The sequence below is a fragment of the Garra rufa genome, chromosome 4 (assembly GCF_049309525.1).
Source record: "Garra rufa chromosome 4, GarRuf1.0, whole genome shotgun sequence".
Classification (NCBI taxonomy): domain Eukaryota; kingdom Metazoa; phylum Chordata; class Actinopteri; order Cypriniformes; family Cyprinidae; genus Garra; species Garra rufa.
Window position 1 is genome coordinate 21,832,164 of NC_133364.1, and position 15,911 is coordinate 21,848,074.

Sequence of the window (15,911 nt, forward strand, 5' to 3'; positions counted from 1 at the left end):
ACCTGTCTGTAACTTTCGAGTAATCCTGAAGACCTAGATTAGCTTGTTCAGGTGTGCTTGATTAGGGTTGGCGCTAAACTCTGCATGAAGTCTAAACTTTGCTCTTAAATGCTTTGTTTTGACTATTATTACTTTATCAACTGCAGCCCTTTCCTCTTTTCTTTCTTGTTGCAAGGAAAGCAGTAGAACAACTTTGGACCACTAATATTGGAAAGCGATATGTGAAGTTGATAGTGACTTACATGTAGGTCCCATGTAGGATTGATTTTTTAAAAGTTTTAAGTTTTTAAAGTTGATTTTGTTATACTCTTGCCCTTCTGAATACAGAGAAGAAGAAGGGAATGATGTTTAGAAAAAGACAGGAAGAGGCAGGGTGCATGAGTTGGATGGAACGGATAAAGAGGAGAGAGATGGAGTGATATTGGCAGTGGAGGAAGGAGGGAAGAGAGAGGGAGCAAAAGAGATGGTCTGATGAGTTATATATTATTCAGTAAGTTATACATTATTAAAGAGAGTTCATATTTAGCTGTTACACACACAGGCATAAATTAAGAGAAAAGGGGAGAAAGCACAGACAGAACGAGAGAGATGAAGATGAGATAAAGTCGCATGAATTTGTATGTGTATGTGTATGTGTGTGTGTGTGTGTGAGGGTTTAGAAGAGAAACGCGGCTGTACGGATCAGCATTAATGCTCAGAGTTAAACACACTGTTAATCTGGACCAGCGGGGTTTGTGCTGCGAGGCTCTTTTCGTGACGGAGATTACCGAATCCCTCCGCGCACTCTGGGCCAAATTCCAGTTCAGAATTCCAGGACTCTCATTCATGTCTTGACTTTCCTTCGAGAAGCATCGAATTCCATGAAAACCAGCTGCACTTCGGTCGGATTTAAACAGGCCAGACTGCATCACGACGGAACATTTTACTCAGCGTATGAAGGCCTCATGACGGCATACCTATATGTGTCCAATATATATGAAGTAGTCGCTGAGATGTCTGTGAACGCAGATTTGTGGTTTGGGTTGGAATCAAGTTCAGTTCAGGATCAAGTGCCAATTTTCCAGTTTCCATTCCAGTTTTTGGGGCCTTTTTTTATTGTGAAAGCAGTAGTTCATATAAAGTCCTGTTAAGCCATGGGGCATCAAATAAACAAAAATGATTAAGTATAGCGTCTAAAATTAACACTCGCCAATGCCAAATGCGAGTAGAAAATGGCTTTGGCTACTAAATGCAGAGTCCTTGGCCAGTTGGCTGACAACTTTTTGAAGAGCTATAAATGAATGAATGATTTACACTGTAAAAACAATTTGACCCTTGCTGGTATAAGCAATGACCATAATTCAGTTTAAACAGAAATTTTACTGTTTACTTTTTAAAGGTCCAATCTGTTAAATTTTGTTGCAATCTGATTTTTAATTTAGCTACGTCTAAGTACATTTTGAGCAAAATACAATATGACAGTATTTATGTTTCTAAAGTTGCAAATTTAACTTGTGTGAAAAACAAGCCTGTGTTTGTATTTTCTTACATAAAAAATGTTTAAAAAATGATGTTATCTTGCGCTGGGATATCTGATGTTTGGGAACGCAACTGTGTGAGACAGTAATGAGAGGCGATTACCAAAATAATTTGATGCTGGACTTTGGCTCAAACATTTCAAAATGTGATAACTGACGTTTATCATGGCGTGCGATGTGATTTGTGTACATGATCTTTTGAGGCAGTCACATGACTTTTTTTTTAAAGTGCATTGAGGAAGTTATGCTTTTTATGCAATATAAAAAATATATATTCACATAAAAATAAGTGGATGAAAATATGGCTAATGACAGTATGTTTTATGAGGCGCATTCTGACCACTTCACAATCTTTGGTAAACTTTTAGAGCTACTGAATGTTGTTTAAATGTTGTTAAAACTCTAGATGGCTCAGACAGATATTCACAACGTTATACTACTTAGCACAAGCTGATTGGTTCATGTTGCAAATACAGCCAATGAGCTTGCTGCTTTACCTTTAAATAGTTGGTTAGGCTCCATTAGAGCATTTTGGAGCATTTTTAGAGAATCTGAAACCCTCCACCTGTTTAAATCTGCTATGGATTAATATGCTACTTGTGCAGCAAAATCTTCTGAGAGTTGACATAATATAACTTGATTAAAAAATGCACATATTGAATGCTATAGACATGTTACCTCAAATCCTGTGACTGGTTGATGTGAGTTGTGTTTTTACTTTTCTAAGCAGACTTCAGTTGTTCATCTGGATAAAATGGTCAAAAAATTCCATTGATTCACAAAAAAAAAAAAAAAAACTGGACGCTGTACAGCACTGCTTTCTGTTATTGTTGTAACTCCAGAAATCTGTGTAGCAACAAATTTTCAACTCAACACACAAAAATGCGAGGAGCAAAATCACGTTGGGTTTAGTTGTTTTTGTCCCATTGCGTAGGTTATTGCTTTGTATGAAAGCGCGTTTAAATTTCACGGTAGATGTGTTTGAGTCTAAGCTACAATCTCGCTGCCATCTCTCTGGAATCCCTCACTCTCTGGCACCTTCCCATGTGTGTGTGTTGATGACCAATATTAAACAGACATGCTTTGAACTCCATAGTGACTGATGTCTGTTTCTTAAAATAACTGGACTGTGACCTTATCTCCTGGTCCTGTAGTCTAAATGTTTGTGAGCAGGCTTGTTTCAGGACATCGGGAACGGATGGAAAGAATAGAAAACATAACACCAAGGAAGAAAGAGAAAGGGAAGGAGGAGTTAGATGTTTGCTTATATAACCACACTCATTGTAGTGCAAATACCTTGTTTAACCTCATCCCAGTAAACCCAGTGTAAGAAAAGGAACTTTTTAATGAATACTTGTTATACTTCTTGCTGTTTTTAGTGAATGCCTTGAGCAGTACTTCAGGAGGACTGCTTGCAACATGACCTAACTAGACACGGCACGACTAGTTTCCAGCGATGAGTAATTTGCCTGCGCACAGTAAACGCAGAAAGGCTATACGCCACAACACAATTATAGCTGATCAGGACGTGTTTCATGTATGATATATAATGTGGAACAGCATGATTAGAACACAGTGCTGTCTATATATTTGTGTGTGGATCTTAAAGGACTGTTAGTGCAACTTAGGTTTGTTTTAAAACTGATCAGTTCAGAGTCCAGCTGATAGTAGGCCTACTTATTAGCTGGAACATAGCACTTACACACACACACACACACACACACACACACACACACACACACACACACACACACACACACACACACACACACACACTTTATTTACTTAGCTGGGTCATTTCGTGTCAGCTCAACCAATTTTTAATTTTGTTATTTTTTTTCTAAAGAAAGATGGACATGCATAGTGATTAAATACATAAAAATAGATTTTAACAGCTTCTGAAGCTACCAAGAATTTAAACATGCAGTATTGTAACATGTTTGAAACATATTTCATACCTCATAATGAAGTGTGGTTGCTTTTGCCACAAATTGCATTCACATCAATAAACCAAGATTTGCCGCAACTGGATTAATTATAAGAATTTCTGTTTTCTTTTTTATGGTTATAAAATATGAAGCATAGTCATAGATCAAGTAGTATCTACTGCTAAAAGCAATATTTGGCACTCCCACTGATTCCGAGTAGAAAATGAAATCCAGATATAACAAAATCGCAAGTTACTAAGCTGGAAAACAGCAAAAAAAAAAAAAAAAGAAAAAAAAAATTCAACTTTATTTATTCAACTTAATTTGATAGTTTACACGTTACTTTCTACTAGCTTGCATTGAGTAGTAATATAGAATTTACTTAATTTTTTGTTTTGTTTTTCTCTATACCATTATCTAATGAATTAGAATTTAATATAATAAATTTCAAATAATAATAATGGTTACTATTAATAATAATATATTTTATTTATTTTTGACATCTCAGTCAGTTGATTTTCAGTGGCTGAGTAGCTTTGTTGCTGCTGTGCACCACTGGTTTGCTGTCCCTGGTGTGTGTGTGTGTGTGTGTGTGTTTGTATTTGTATGTGTGTGTTTGTATCTCAAGGGTGTGGGAATGTGTGAGTGTTTCAGAAATATGAGCATGTGTATATATATGTCTCAGGTGTGCTTGTGTCTGTCTCTGTGTCTCAGGTGTAACAGTGTGTGTACGTCTCAGGTGTGTGACTGTGTGTCTGAATGCCTCAGGTGTGCGCGTGTGTGTTAATGCTGAATGACGGCTAATTATGTGAGAACACATCCTAGGGCATGTAAACACTGTGTTGGTGTTGGCGCCCTGCTTTGTTAAGGTTTTGGTCATGTTTAGGGGCGTGTGAGTGTGCTTTGGCTGAGGGACCAGTGAAGCGTGACTGAGCAGCTCCATCTGATTGGCTGGCTTTGATAACAGTGATGTAATTGAACAGATGGTAATGGATGACACCTTCAGTGTGCCCCGCCCACTCACACACCACACACACACACACACACACACACACACACACACACACACACACACACACACACACACACACACAGCATCCTAATACAAGCCTGTATCTTTCTCTAGCAAACACTCACTGTCTTACTCTTTGATCTCTGTGTGTGTGTGGGACAGAAAATCGAGGTGGTCAAAGACCTGTGTGTATCTCACCATCATTATCCTGTCATTGGTTAATTTTCTCTAGTAGTTGGGTTTTTCTCACTGATTTTTTTCTTTAGCTTTGTGGCTTCAGAGCATCGTCAAATACTGACTCCATTTCCCACAATTCCCTGCTGAGTCATGAACCGCGAGTATTTCGTGCTTTACAGCTCACTGCTGCATGTGTGACATCACCGAGCGATGACTCAGGGCCATATTAACCCAGCAAACATAAAGTCAAAATGAAACTTTTATGATGCCCAGCTGAACCTCACTATAAAGGGCTTTGTTCTGCATTTTTATGTTTTGAAACATTAAAATTATTTATATTTTTTCACACTTAACCTCAGTGCTGGTTTCTCGGCTGGCACAAGACTTACACAGAAGTACTTGACCTCCATTCTCCATTCGAGTCATTCGGCAGAACCATAAATGTCATGTGACTAATCATTCTGGAGCCGTAGGGAAATTACATACCCTTCACTATAGCTACTATCTTGAGGTGTGACGTCAAAGGCAGCAGGCAGGGGAAAATCGGTCCATTTCACACTTTATTAAACAGCTTTAATATAATTACATTTTTTGTTTGTTTCATGTTTTTTAAAAATTGTATTTTCATAATAAATGACAACTAGTGTTGTTATTGTTAATTACAATAAACTAGACTTTGTTAATTAAAATACTTTTAAAATGAAATATTCTATGGAAAACTTGTGAGTATTAGAAAGGTTGCCTTAGCAAGTAACTGAAATAAAATACGTTTAAGATAAAGTACTGAAATTGCTAAAATATATAATTACTGACATTAGGTGATTTAAAGTCAGAATTATGTGAAATAAACTCACAATTTTTATGTTTTGTTTTTCAGAATTAGGTGATATAAAGTTAGAATTATGAGTTACAAAGTCAGAATTGTGAGTTTTAGTCAAAATTGTGGGATATAGACTCGCTTTTCTTACTTTTTTTCAGAATCAGGTAATATAAAGTCAGAATTAAACTAAAGACGAAACTAAAATCTAAAAACTGAAAACAAAAATGAAAGCTAATTCAAAATATGAATTAAAGGATTAGTTCACTTCCAGAATAAACATTTCCTGTCTCATGTCTCGTTCATGTCTCTTTTTCTTCAGTTGAAAAAAATGAAGGTTTTGAGGAAAGCATTCCAGGATTTTTGTCCATATAGTGGACTTCAATGGGTGCGAATGGGTTGAAGGTCCAAACTGCAGTTTCAATGCAGCTTCAAAGGGCTCTACAAAATTCCAGTCAAGGAATAAAGGTCTTATCTACTTCAATAGGGCTGGGCGATTAATCGAAAAGTAATCGAAATCGACATTCAGAACCTATAATCGATCAAATTTTTCCAGGTCAATTATTTCAATTACTTTCCCTTAAAAACACTACTGCGTGTGGAGTCACGTGACCCCGCTCCGTTACGTTGCGTTATTCCGCCGACATGTCGATGGAGAGCTTAAACAGTATTTATACAGTAAAAAGTATTTACAGGATATACAAGAGTAATTTTATTTAGAAGAGATACTGCTTATTTTCTACTTTTAATATTTATTATTATTTTATAAATAATTTATTTTGTTTCCAAAAGTGCAAGTTATTTATTTTCACTAATTTAAGAAAAATGTGACTTTTCATTTTAAGCAATGTGTACTTTAATTTCAGTTGTTCAACACTGATGTTCAATAAATAATCATAGATAGTAGATAGTGTGTGCACCCTTCATTCAAAAATCTCTCACTTGTAATATGTGCGCATATTTACTGTACAAAACTTGACAGTGAACTATGAGGGCAAAAAAATAAATATTATTTAAATATAATTAAATATAATTTTATTAATGAATAAAATAATCGTTCATTAATCGTAATCGGGTTAAAATGTTCAATTAATCGAGATTTTGATTTTAGGCCAAATCGCCCAGCCCTACTTTTCAAACACAAATGCTCCTCTTGCAATAGCTCGACTGCACGCATTACGTAGTAATGTTGGAAAGATCATGACATTGCAAAGAAAGTCAAATACTCTGTACAAAAAAAAAGGTAAAACAATGGTGTCGAACAATTTCAAAGTTTTTCGCCCCACCCTACATTTTTTAACTGAAATACACAGATGAAGAACTAACTGTGCTTGACTTTTCCAGTGTAATGCGTGAAGTCTTGGAGACAGAGCTAGTGCAAGATGAGCATTTGTGGTTAAAAAGTATAGAAATTTTTACCTTACGTGTAAAACTCTTTGAAGCTGTATGAAACTTCAGTTTGGACCGTCAACCCATTGATGCCCATTGATCCCCATTAAATTCTACTATATGGAGAAAAATCCTGAAATGTTTTCCTCAAAAACCTTTCTTTTCAACTGAAGAAAGAAAGACATGAACATCTTGGATGACATAGGGGTGAGTAAATTATCAGGATTTTTTTTTTATTCTAGAAGTGAACTAATCTTTTAATACTATAATAGTTTATAAAACGTACTAAGTAACACTTATGACCACTTCTGAATGGCCATTGATAAATAAAGATGCTTTTGCCCTCAGAATGTTGTAGTTTAAGCATCTACCAGCAGGGGCAAACAGGTCCAAAACTTGACTGACACTGAAATCTTATGTGTTCCTTTTTTCTCTCTGTTTTCTTTGCTTATCTTCATGAATATACATATCAATGTTTAGAGTGTAGCGTGTCTCAGCTAAATGAAGGAAACTTGGTTCAGCAAGATGTGTTGCAAGATCTGTTGATGTTGCCACATACCGGTCTGTCGCTCTCTCTGTCACTTCTTCTCTCCCGCTCTTGCTTTCTGTTACCTCCTCATCACTTTCTCCCTATGAATCTGGGTTATTCTGGCCTTGTATCTCTGCAGATGAATTTTAAAAAGGAAGTTATTAATACTCTTGCGTGTGTGTGTATGTGTGTGTCAGTGTTCTAGGGTCCACAGGGTCCCGAGTTTCTTCCTGTGTTTAGATCTTTCTGCAAGTAATATTTTTTTCTACGTTTTAAGGCTTAACTCCTGCCACACCATTAAAATACTTCTCTAATATTTGGATAATTAATGATTGTAATGATTCTTGATCTTTGAATAGATTGTAAAAATGCTTGCAGATCCTAGGGATCAGTTTGCATCTTTCTTCAAAAATGGCTGGTCAAAAGTAGCTGTGTATGTCTACCAATGTTTTTTGCAACCGAGAAGTAGGCATGTGTTTTATTTTCTGTCAGCACGTGATTCATTGTTTCTAGTGATTACAAACTGTCTAATTGCACCTTTTTTGTGTTATATATGCTGTTTCTCAGATGTGGCGTGCGTGCTTTACAGAAAAACAATATCCGGAGTGTGGGTGTAGGTTGTATGACAAAGACAGCAAACTGACTGGATACTGGATGCTTGAAGTATTGTTTATTGGTTACATGATTATATTGTGCTTTGTACTTTTGTTTCTTATTCATTCGCCACAATCAGTCTGAAATGTCTTATTGGCTGCCTGAGTGGTGCCTGGCCCGTATGAGCTGTATTGTTGGTTTAGACTTGGTGTCCCTGTAGTCAGAAGTCTGGCTACGTTATGGCTGCATCTGAAATCATATACTCTCCGAGCAGGTACTTCAGAATTGCGAGTTATAAAGTCAGAACTTTAAGTAATAATAACTCACTTCTCCTTTTTTTTTAAGAATTAGGTGATATAAAGTCAGAATTGCGAGTTATAAAGTCAGAATTGTGGGATATAAACTCACAATTCAATTTTTTTTTTTTTTTTTTTTTTTAGAATTATCTGATATACAAAAAAATAAACTCAATCTTTACTCTTTTTTTTTAATTAGGTGATATAAAGTCAGAATTGCAAGTCACAAAGTCGGAGTTGTGAGTTATAAAGTAAGAATTGTGAGATATAAACTTGCAATTCTGACTTTTTTTCAGAATTACGTGATATAAACTCAGAATTGTGAGTTATGAAGTCAAAATTGTGAGATATAAAGTCAGAATGGCTGGATATAAATGCAGTTCTGACTTTTTCTCAAAATATCTTGCAATTCTGACTTCATAACATGTAATTACGAGTTATAAAGCCAGAATTGTGAGTTACAAAGTCAGAATTGTGGGATATAAACTCGCAATTCTGATTTTTTTTTTTTGATTTTTTTTAGAATTATCTGTTATAAACTCGGAATTGCAAGATATGAAGTCAGAATTGTGAGATTTAAAGTCAGAATTACATGAAATAAACTCAATCTTTACTTTTTTTAGAATTAGGTGATATAATTGCGAGTCACAAAGTCAGAGTTGTGAGTTATAAAGTCAGAATTGTGAGATATAAAGTCAGAATTACGCTAAATAAATTCACAATCTTTACTTTTTTCAGAATTAGGTGATATAAAGTCAGAACTGCGAGTCACAAAGTCAGAATTGTGAGTTATAAAGTAAGAATTGTGAGATATAAACTCGCAATTCTGACTTTTTTCAGAATTATGTGATATAAACTCGGAATTGAGAGTTATAAAGTCAGAATTGTGAGATATAAAGTCAGAATTACGTGAAATAAACTCACAATCTTTACTTTTTTCAGAATTAGGTGATATAAAGTCAGAATTGCGAGTTATGAAGTCAGAATTGTGAGATTTAAAGTCAGAATTACATGAAATAAACTCAATCTTTACTTTTTTTAGAATTAGGTGATATAATTGCGAGTCACAAAGTCAGAGTTGTGAGTTATAAAGTCAGAATTGTGAGATATAAAGTCAGAATTACGTGAAATAAACTCACAATCTTTACTTTTTTCAGAATTAGGTGATATAAAGTCAGAATTGCGAGTTATGAAGTCAGAATTGTGAGATATAAAGTCAGAATTATGTGAAATAAACTCACAATCTTTACTTTTTTTTCAGAATTACATGAAATAAATTTGCAATTGCAAGTTATAAAGTCAGAATTGTGGGATATAATCTCGAGTTTGTTAGAAACTCGCATTTGCGAGTTATAGGATTATTTTCTCTGATTTTCAAGTTTATATCTCACAATTCTGACTTAACTCACAATTACTTGTTATAAAGTCAGAATTGCAAGATGCCATTCTGAGGTAAATTACAATTGCTAGATATGAACTTAAGTTGTGAGAAAACACTCACATTCTGTGAAAAGAGTTAAATTGCATGTTTACTTTATTGATATTTAAATAATATATGCTTATGTTGAACTTTATTCTTTCTGTACAGGTGCTGTATTAAAGGGATAGTTTACCCAAAAATGAACATTCTGTCATTAATTTCTCACACTCATGTTGTTCCAAATTCCTAAGACCCGTAAGATTAAAATTTATATATTTTTTATGAAATCCGACAACTTTCTGACCCTGCATAGACAGTAACACTTGTTTTCTTTGCACACAAAATGTATTTTCATAGCTTCATAAAGTTACGGTTGAACCACAGATGTCACATGGACTAGTTTGACAATGTCCTTACTACCTTTCTGGGATTTGAACGTTGTAGTTGTAATTGCGTAGCTGTCTATGCAGGGTCAAAAAGCTCTCGGATTTCTTCAAAAATTTCTTAATTTGTGTTCCGAAGATGAACAAAGGTCATTTTTGGATATACTATCTCTTCAAGCAGTACATAAAATATTAAATGAAAAGTGTTTCTGTTGCTACATGAAACCATTTCAGTTGTCTGTGTATTTGACAAATACTGCATCTAATCCATTTCATCTGTGATTCAGTATGCAAACACTGCACAAGCATCACCACCTAAAACAGAAAGCGTCTGACTTCACGTCTCTGTAAGCGGAAAATCTCATTAATCAGTTAAATCCAGCCACAATCAAAGTCGAACTCCTAATATCACACTCTCAACAACACCTCCAAACAATATCACACCCTCTTTTACAGTGTTTAACAGGTGTCTTTATCCTAGTGTCATGACAAAATGGCCTGGCTGCAGAAGAAACTAAAGTAGAATTAACTAGTAACAATCAAAGCAGTAATGTTTTATTCTCTTGTACGGTCGTGGTCAAATCATCCACCGCTGTGATGCAGCAGTGAAAATGCTCTTACTGTAAAGCTCAGATAGAGAGAGAGAGAGAAAGAAAGTGAACGGGTGTATGTGTTTTTGTGTGGTGCGATGAATATATGAATGGTGATGCTGACTCATAAAGCAGTATGTGAGAGAGTGTGTGTGACTGTGGTGTTAAAATACACTCATCCATGCAGTGCACTAGATTAACACATGCTGGGGTATGCGTGTTTGCTTAGTTGCTGGAGTGAAAATGGTGACATATGGTTAAAAAAACACCATATTTTGGAAACAAACTATAGCTAACATCTGTCTAATCTCATTTAGCCCTTCCCTATTTGTTTCAGCCTGTTTTTGATCTGATCTCATGACGAAAACGTACCTGTGGGAACTTTTTCGCAAGACTTGAAATACGTACCTATAAGTACATATCACTGCAGTTTCCAACAGAAATGAACACCAGAGGCGGTAAAACTAGCGAGCACTTTTTATCGATTTTATACACATGAAGTGTTTTTGCTTTCAGGACATAACAAGCTTGCTCAGTAGTTAAGCCAGGATAGAATTGGACTTAGGATGTGGAATCATTGGGTACGAATCCTGTGAAAAACATGACTCGTGATGAAAGAGCTGAAAAATGAGATATCAAGCTAAAACGGCATGCTTACGATTGCGTTTTTACATCACATGCGCTTTTGTTCATACTGTCGGGTGGGTTTAGGTGTTGTGCAGATGGTACGTTATTTTAAAATGTCACAAAGAACTGCGGTGACATGTACAAGACCAACGTCACATGAAACGTACCATATGTACGTTCATCTGTTCCAGGGAAACAAAACACTCTTTTAGCGCCACTCCGTGGACATTTTACATCAAATATGTCACAGAACATACATGGCGGTACGTATTTTGCATCTTGCGAAAAAGTTTCCCCAGGTTGAAAAACTCAACCAGTAATAGCTACTTAACAAATGCTGTAAGACCGATGTTTGTTTGTTTGTTTAAAGTGAAAGAGACTTTGCTTTTGTCTTTAATTCACTTTTTGGTTTTGGTTTTTATCTGTTTTATATCTGTGCACATTGTAGTGTTCACTAGTTTGAAGCTGCTAGTTAAAAAACACTGTAAATGTTCCTCTTATAAAGTAACCCCTATTCAAAAGCACTGAGAGAAACCTATTGCTGATCTCAGATCAGAGGGAAAGGGGATCCGCTGGTGTCTGTGGTGATGCAGTTGCAGAATGCGATCGAATCTCAGTTCATCCGTCAGCAATATGGATTCCAAACTGAACAGATTTAGTAGCTGTCAGAGCTGATGGCTCAAACTTTAGAAACTTTTCAGTGAGGTGCAGATTTGACCTGTGTGAATGAATGTGGGATTTGAATTTTGGGGCTTTCCTTCACACCTAGTCTTTGCTTTATGCAAATTCAAGTTTACAAAAATGTGTGTGTGTGCCTGGTATTCCCTACATTTTGAGAACCAAATGTGACCCTGGACCACAAAACCAGTCTTAAGTCGCTGGGGTATATTTGTAGCAATAGCCAAAAATACATTGCATGGGTTAAAATTTTAGATATTTTTTTTAATGCCAAAAATCATTAAGAAATTAAGTAAAGTTCATGTTCCATGAAGATTTTTTTGTAAAATTCCTACTGTAAACATATCAAAATGTAATTTTTGATTTGTAATATGCATTGTTAAGAACCTAATTTGGACAACTTTAAAGGTGATTTTCTCAGTCTTTTTGATTTTTTTGCATCCTCAGATTTCTGATTTCAAATAGATGTATCTCAGCCAAATATTGTCCTATCCTAACAAACCATACATCAATAGAAAGCTTATTTATTGAGCTTTCATACGATGTATATATCTCATTTTTGTCAAATTTAACCTTATGACTGGTTTTGTGGTCCAGGGTCACAAATGTCCCCACAAGTATAAAAAAACAGTAAATTTAGACCATTTGGGGACATTTTTGTCTTATACAGCTTATAAATCTTTAGTCTCGCGTAGCCAGACTTTCAGACTTACGGCCTAGGAACTTTGGCCGCTTTGAATGGACAAGGCCCACCCAATTGGCCATATTACTGACAGGTAAAACAATCAATCATGTTTCGCTTTGTGTTGCGTCATATTTAGGGGTGTGGAAATGTTCCCACAATAACAGACCAGTGTGTAAAACTCCTGAACGTATAGTTTTTAAAATGTCACACACTTCCAATATCCAGCGTTTAGTTGATCCTGATAAACGTTCATCGTCACAGTTGTAAACACCATGGCTTTCTTCTTTTATATGGGGATTTGGCATCACAACATCTTTGTTTTCAGATGGAACGTTAAAGACCATGACACAGATGTCTCCCGGAAATACTGTATAATTCAACCAATCCGATGACGACTTTGAAACTCCTGAAGTGTTTTACACTTTTGTGTGCCATATGCATCAGACCAGACATTCAGGCAATGGTCCGTGGATGTGACGTCTGAGGCTGAGACTGATAAATCATACAGAATGAGGTGTTTTGATCTTAAATGGGGTATGTTTTGGGAGGATGGAAAATATAGTTTGTACAGTATAAAAATCATTATGTCTATGGAATGTCGTCACAAAAAATAGAAGCCAGTATGTTTGTGAGTGTTTTAAGCATGTTCATTTGTGTCTGTCAATAAAAAACAAACTTATCTCCCAATTAGAAAAAAATGCATCTCAGAGTATCTCTCAAGAGAGTGAATCCATTATGGGTACTTTAGGATGAGTAACTGAGATTCTTCTTTTTGAAAGTCTTTTATCCAGAGCATGGCTTTACTACGGTAATTAGAAATGGTGCTTTAGGAGAGTCCGCATGTCATCGAGAAAAGACCACTTTTACTTCCTGTAATTTAACAGCAGTTAGATAACAGACAGCAACTCTCCAGTTCTCTTACTCTCAAACATACTCTCCCGAATCCTAATGACCAAAACCCAGCACTTTCTCCTGTATAAAAGGTGATTTCTGCACTAGTATCACTCTAGAAAAACTTTAACATGCTAAACTGGGATAGGAGAACATATTTTAGCATAGACAAACTCACTGATGTCATTCTTACATGACATTTCAAACTAATCCAGACTTTGGCTTATTCAATGGGCTGAACCATTTATTAGAAACAGAAGGGGAGAGAGAAAAATAAGGGTACAGGACGGGAGAAACTCTCAGTTCTGTGGTTTACTACTGTGATCTCACTCTGTCTCTCATTCCTGACACACACACACACACTTCAGGAGGACGGTTGACGGTGGTTCTCTCTGGGTTTTACGCTTTTGGACTGCAGATGGAGATGAGACGCAGTCCTGCAGGGCTTCCATGTGTGATGTTTAGTGTGAGAGAATACGAATACTCAGTTGCATTTAGCCAGTATGGTTATATTGGAATGTCTCAGTTCATATAAAAGAAAATTGATTGGCTTTTCACACCTGAAATACCAGGGGTGTTTAATCTTGGGTTGCCAGGCTTTGAGATTTCACACTCACACTGTACATTTGTAAACTCATTTATGGATGGATTTGACGGTCGTATTTGCATATTTACAGGCTTAATAACATTGATTGGACATGTGCAACATGTGACAAGCACACAAACAGTTTTAATAACCGCTTGTCCATCTGGCTGTGGGCTTTGTTGTCCCTGCGGACTTCTATAAAATAAACTCTCTTTAAATGACTGAAACCCTGGGTCTAGGACCAGGGTAAAACAATAAAGCCACCCTAAAAGGCATTAGAAAAGTTGCCAAGTGAATTGAAGGTTCTAAATATGACCTCAAAAAATCGTAATCAAACCGCACTGCTTTCATTTTTGTGTTTGTAACGTCTTTCTCATTCACTGTCTCCTTCTCTTCCTGTACAGGCTCCAACTATTCCAGTCCGTCGTTGGCTCCAGTCCCCAGTCTGAATGAGGACGAGCGTGTGGGGGGTGGGGGTGGGGTGCTGGGTCTTGCACCTGAACACATTCCCACCCCTGGCGCCCCCCTCAGCTGGCAGGCAGCCATCGACGCGGCACGGCAGGCCAAGCTGATGGGCACCACCGGAGCACCGATCTCCACTGCGAGCTCCACGCAGCGCAAACGCCAGCACTACACCAAACCCAAGAAACAGGCCAGCACTGCCTCCACGCGCCCACCTCGAGCCCTTCTCTGCCTCACTCTTAAAAACCCCATCCGCAGGGCGTGCATCAATATCGTGGAATGGAAGTATCCTTTACTGAACTCTGACAAGCTTGCTATATATACAGCATATACACTTTTAGTCAATTAAGTTTGGAGACGGTAAAATATAATCAGTCAGTCAGTAATATTACAAAATATGAACTGTTTTCTATTGTAATATATATTTTAAATGTAATTTACTCCTTTGATGGCAAAGCTAGATTTTCAACAGCCATTACTCCAGTTTTCAGTGTCACACGATCCTTCAGAAATCATTCTAATATGCTGATTTGGTGCTCAAGAAACGTTCATATTATTATTTTTGAGGAAACCATGTGGAAAACTGTTGTTTTCAGAATTCTCTGATGAATTGAATGTTTAAATGAACAACATATTTTAAAGTATAAATCTTTTGTGACAGTGTAAACCCCTTTACTGTCACGTTTGATCAATTTAACGCATCCTTGCTGAAAAAAAGGTATTTTTTTATATATATAACATATATATTTTACTGACCCAAAACTTAACTGACCACATATTTCATTTGAAAGAGTACGCATGAATCTGACAAGCTAATACACTGATGCAGGGCCTCAAACTGCACACTGCAACATTAAAGAGCACATAATATTTATGAAGTTGCTTTCTTATCTGCAGTTCGTACATTTACATTCTTGACAGACACATTCCTCCCAAAGCGACATCCAAAACATTTCATAGTGAGTTTGTGACAATTGCTCCAGCAGGTAGCTGAAGATACAGTTGTTTTTTGAATGTTAATTAATCACTGTTAAAGTTACAAAATACCTTCGACAGGATGTAGCTGATTTTAAATTGGAAGTGAAGCAGTCAGTCAAGTTTACATTACTTAGTAAACTGATTTTCACTTTAAAGCTGCAGTCTGTAACTTTTTTTTGTGTTAATAATTTACTGAATGTATATAATAAGTGAGTACATCATGAATCCATTTTCCAAACTGTGTTTTTGGCTTATCATAAAGCACTATGGTACATCTACAGGTGCTGGTCATATAATTAGTAGTTCAAAAAGTTGATTTATTTCACTAATTCCATTCAAGAAGTGAAACTTG

General features: G+C 36.3%; 1 protein-coding gene across 1 annotated transcript in view; it reads left to right on the forward strand.

Moving 5' to 3' along the window:
- cacna1c (calcium channel, voltage-dependent, L type, alpha 1C subunit) overlaps positions 1-15,911 on the forward strand; it is a 140,453-nt gene that overhangs the window by 44,678 nt on the left and 79,864 nt on the right. The window contains exon 2 of the mRNA XM_073837781.1: positions 14,524-14,866. Coding sequence (XP_073693882.1) covers positions 14,524-14,866 — 343 coding nt within the window. The remainder of the gene's footprint in view (positions 1-14,523; positions 14,867-15,911) is intronic.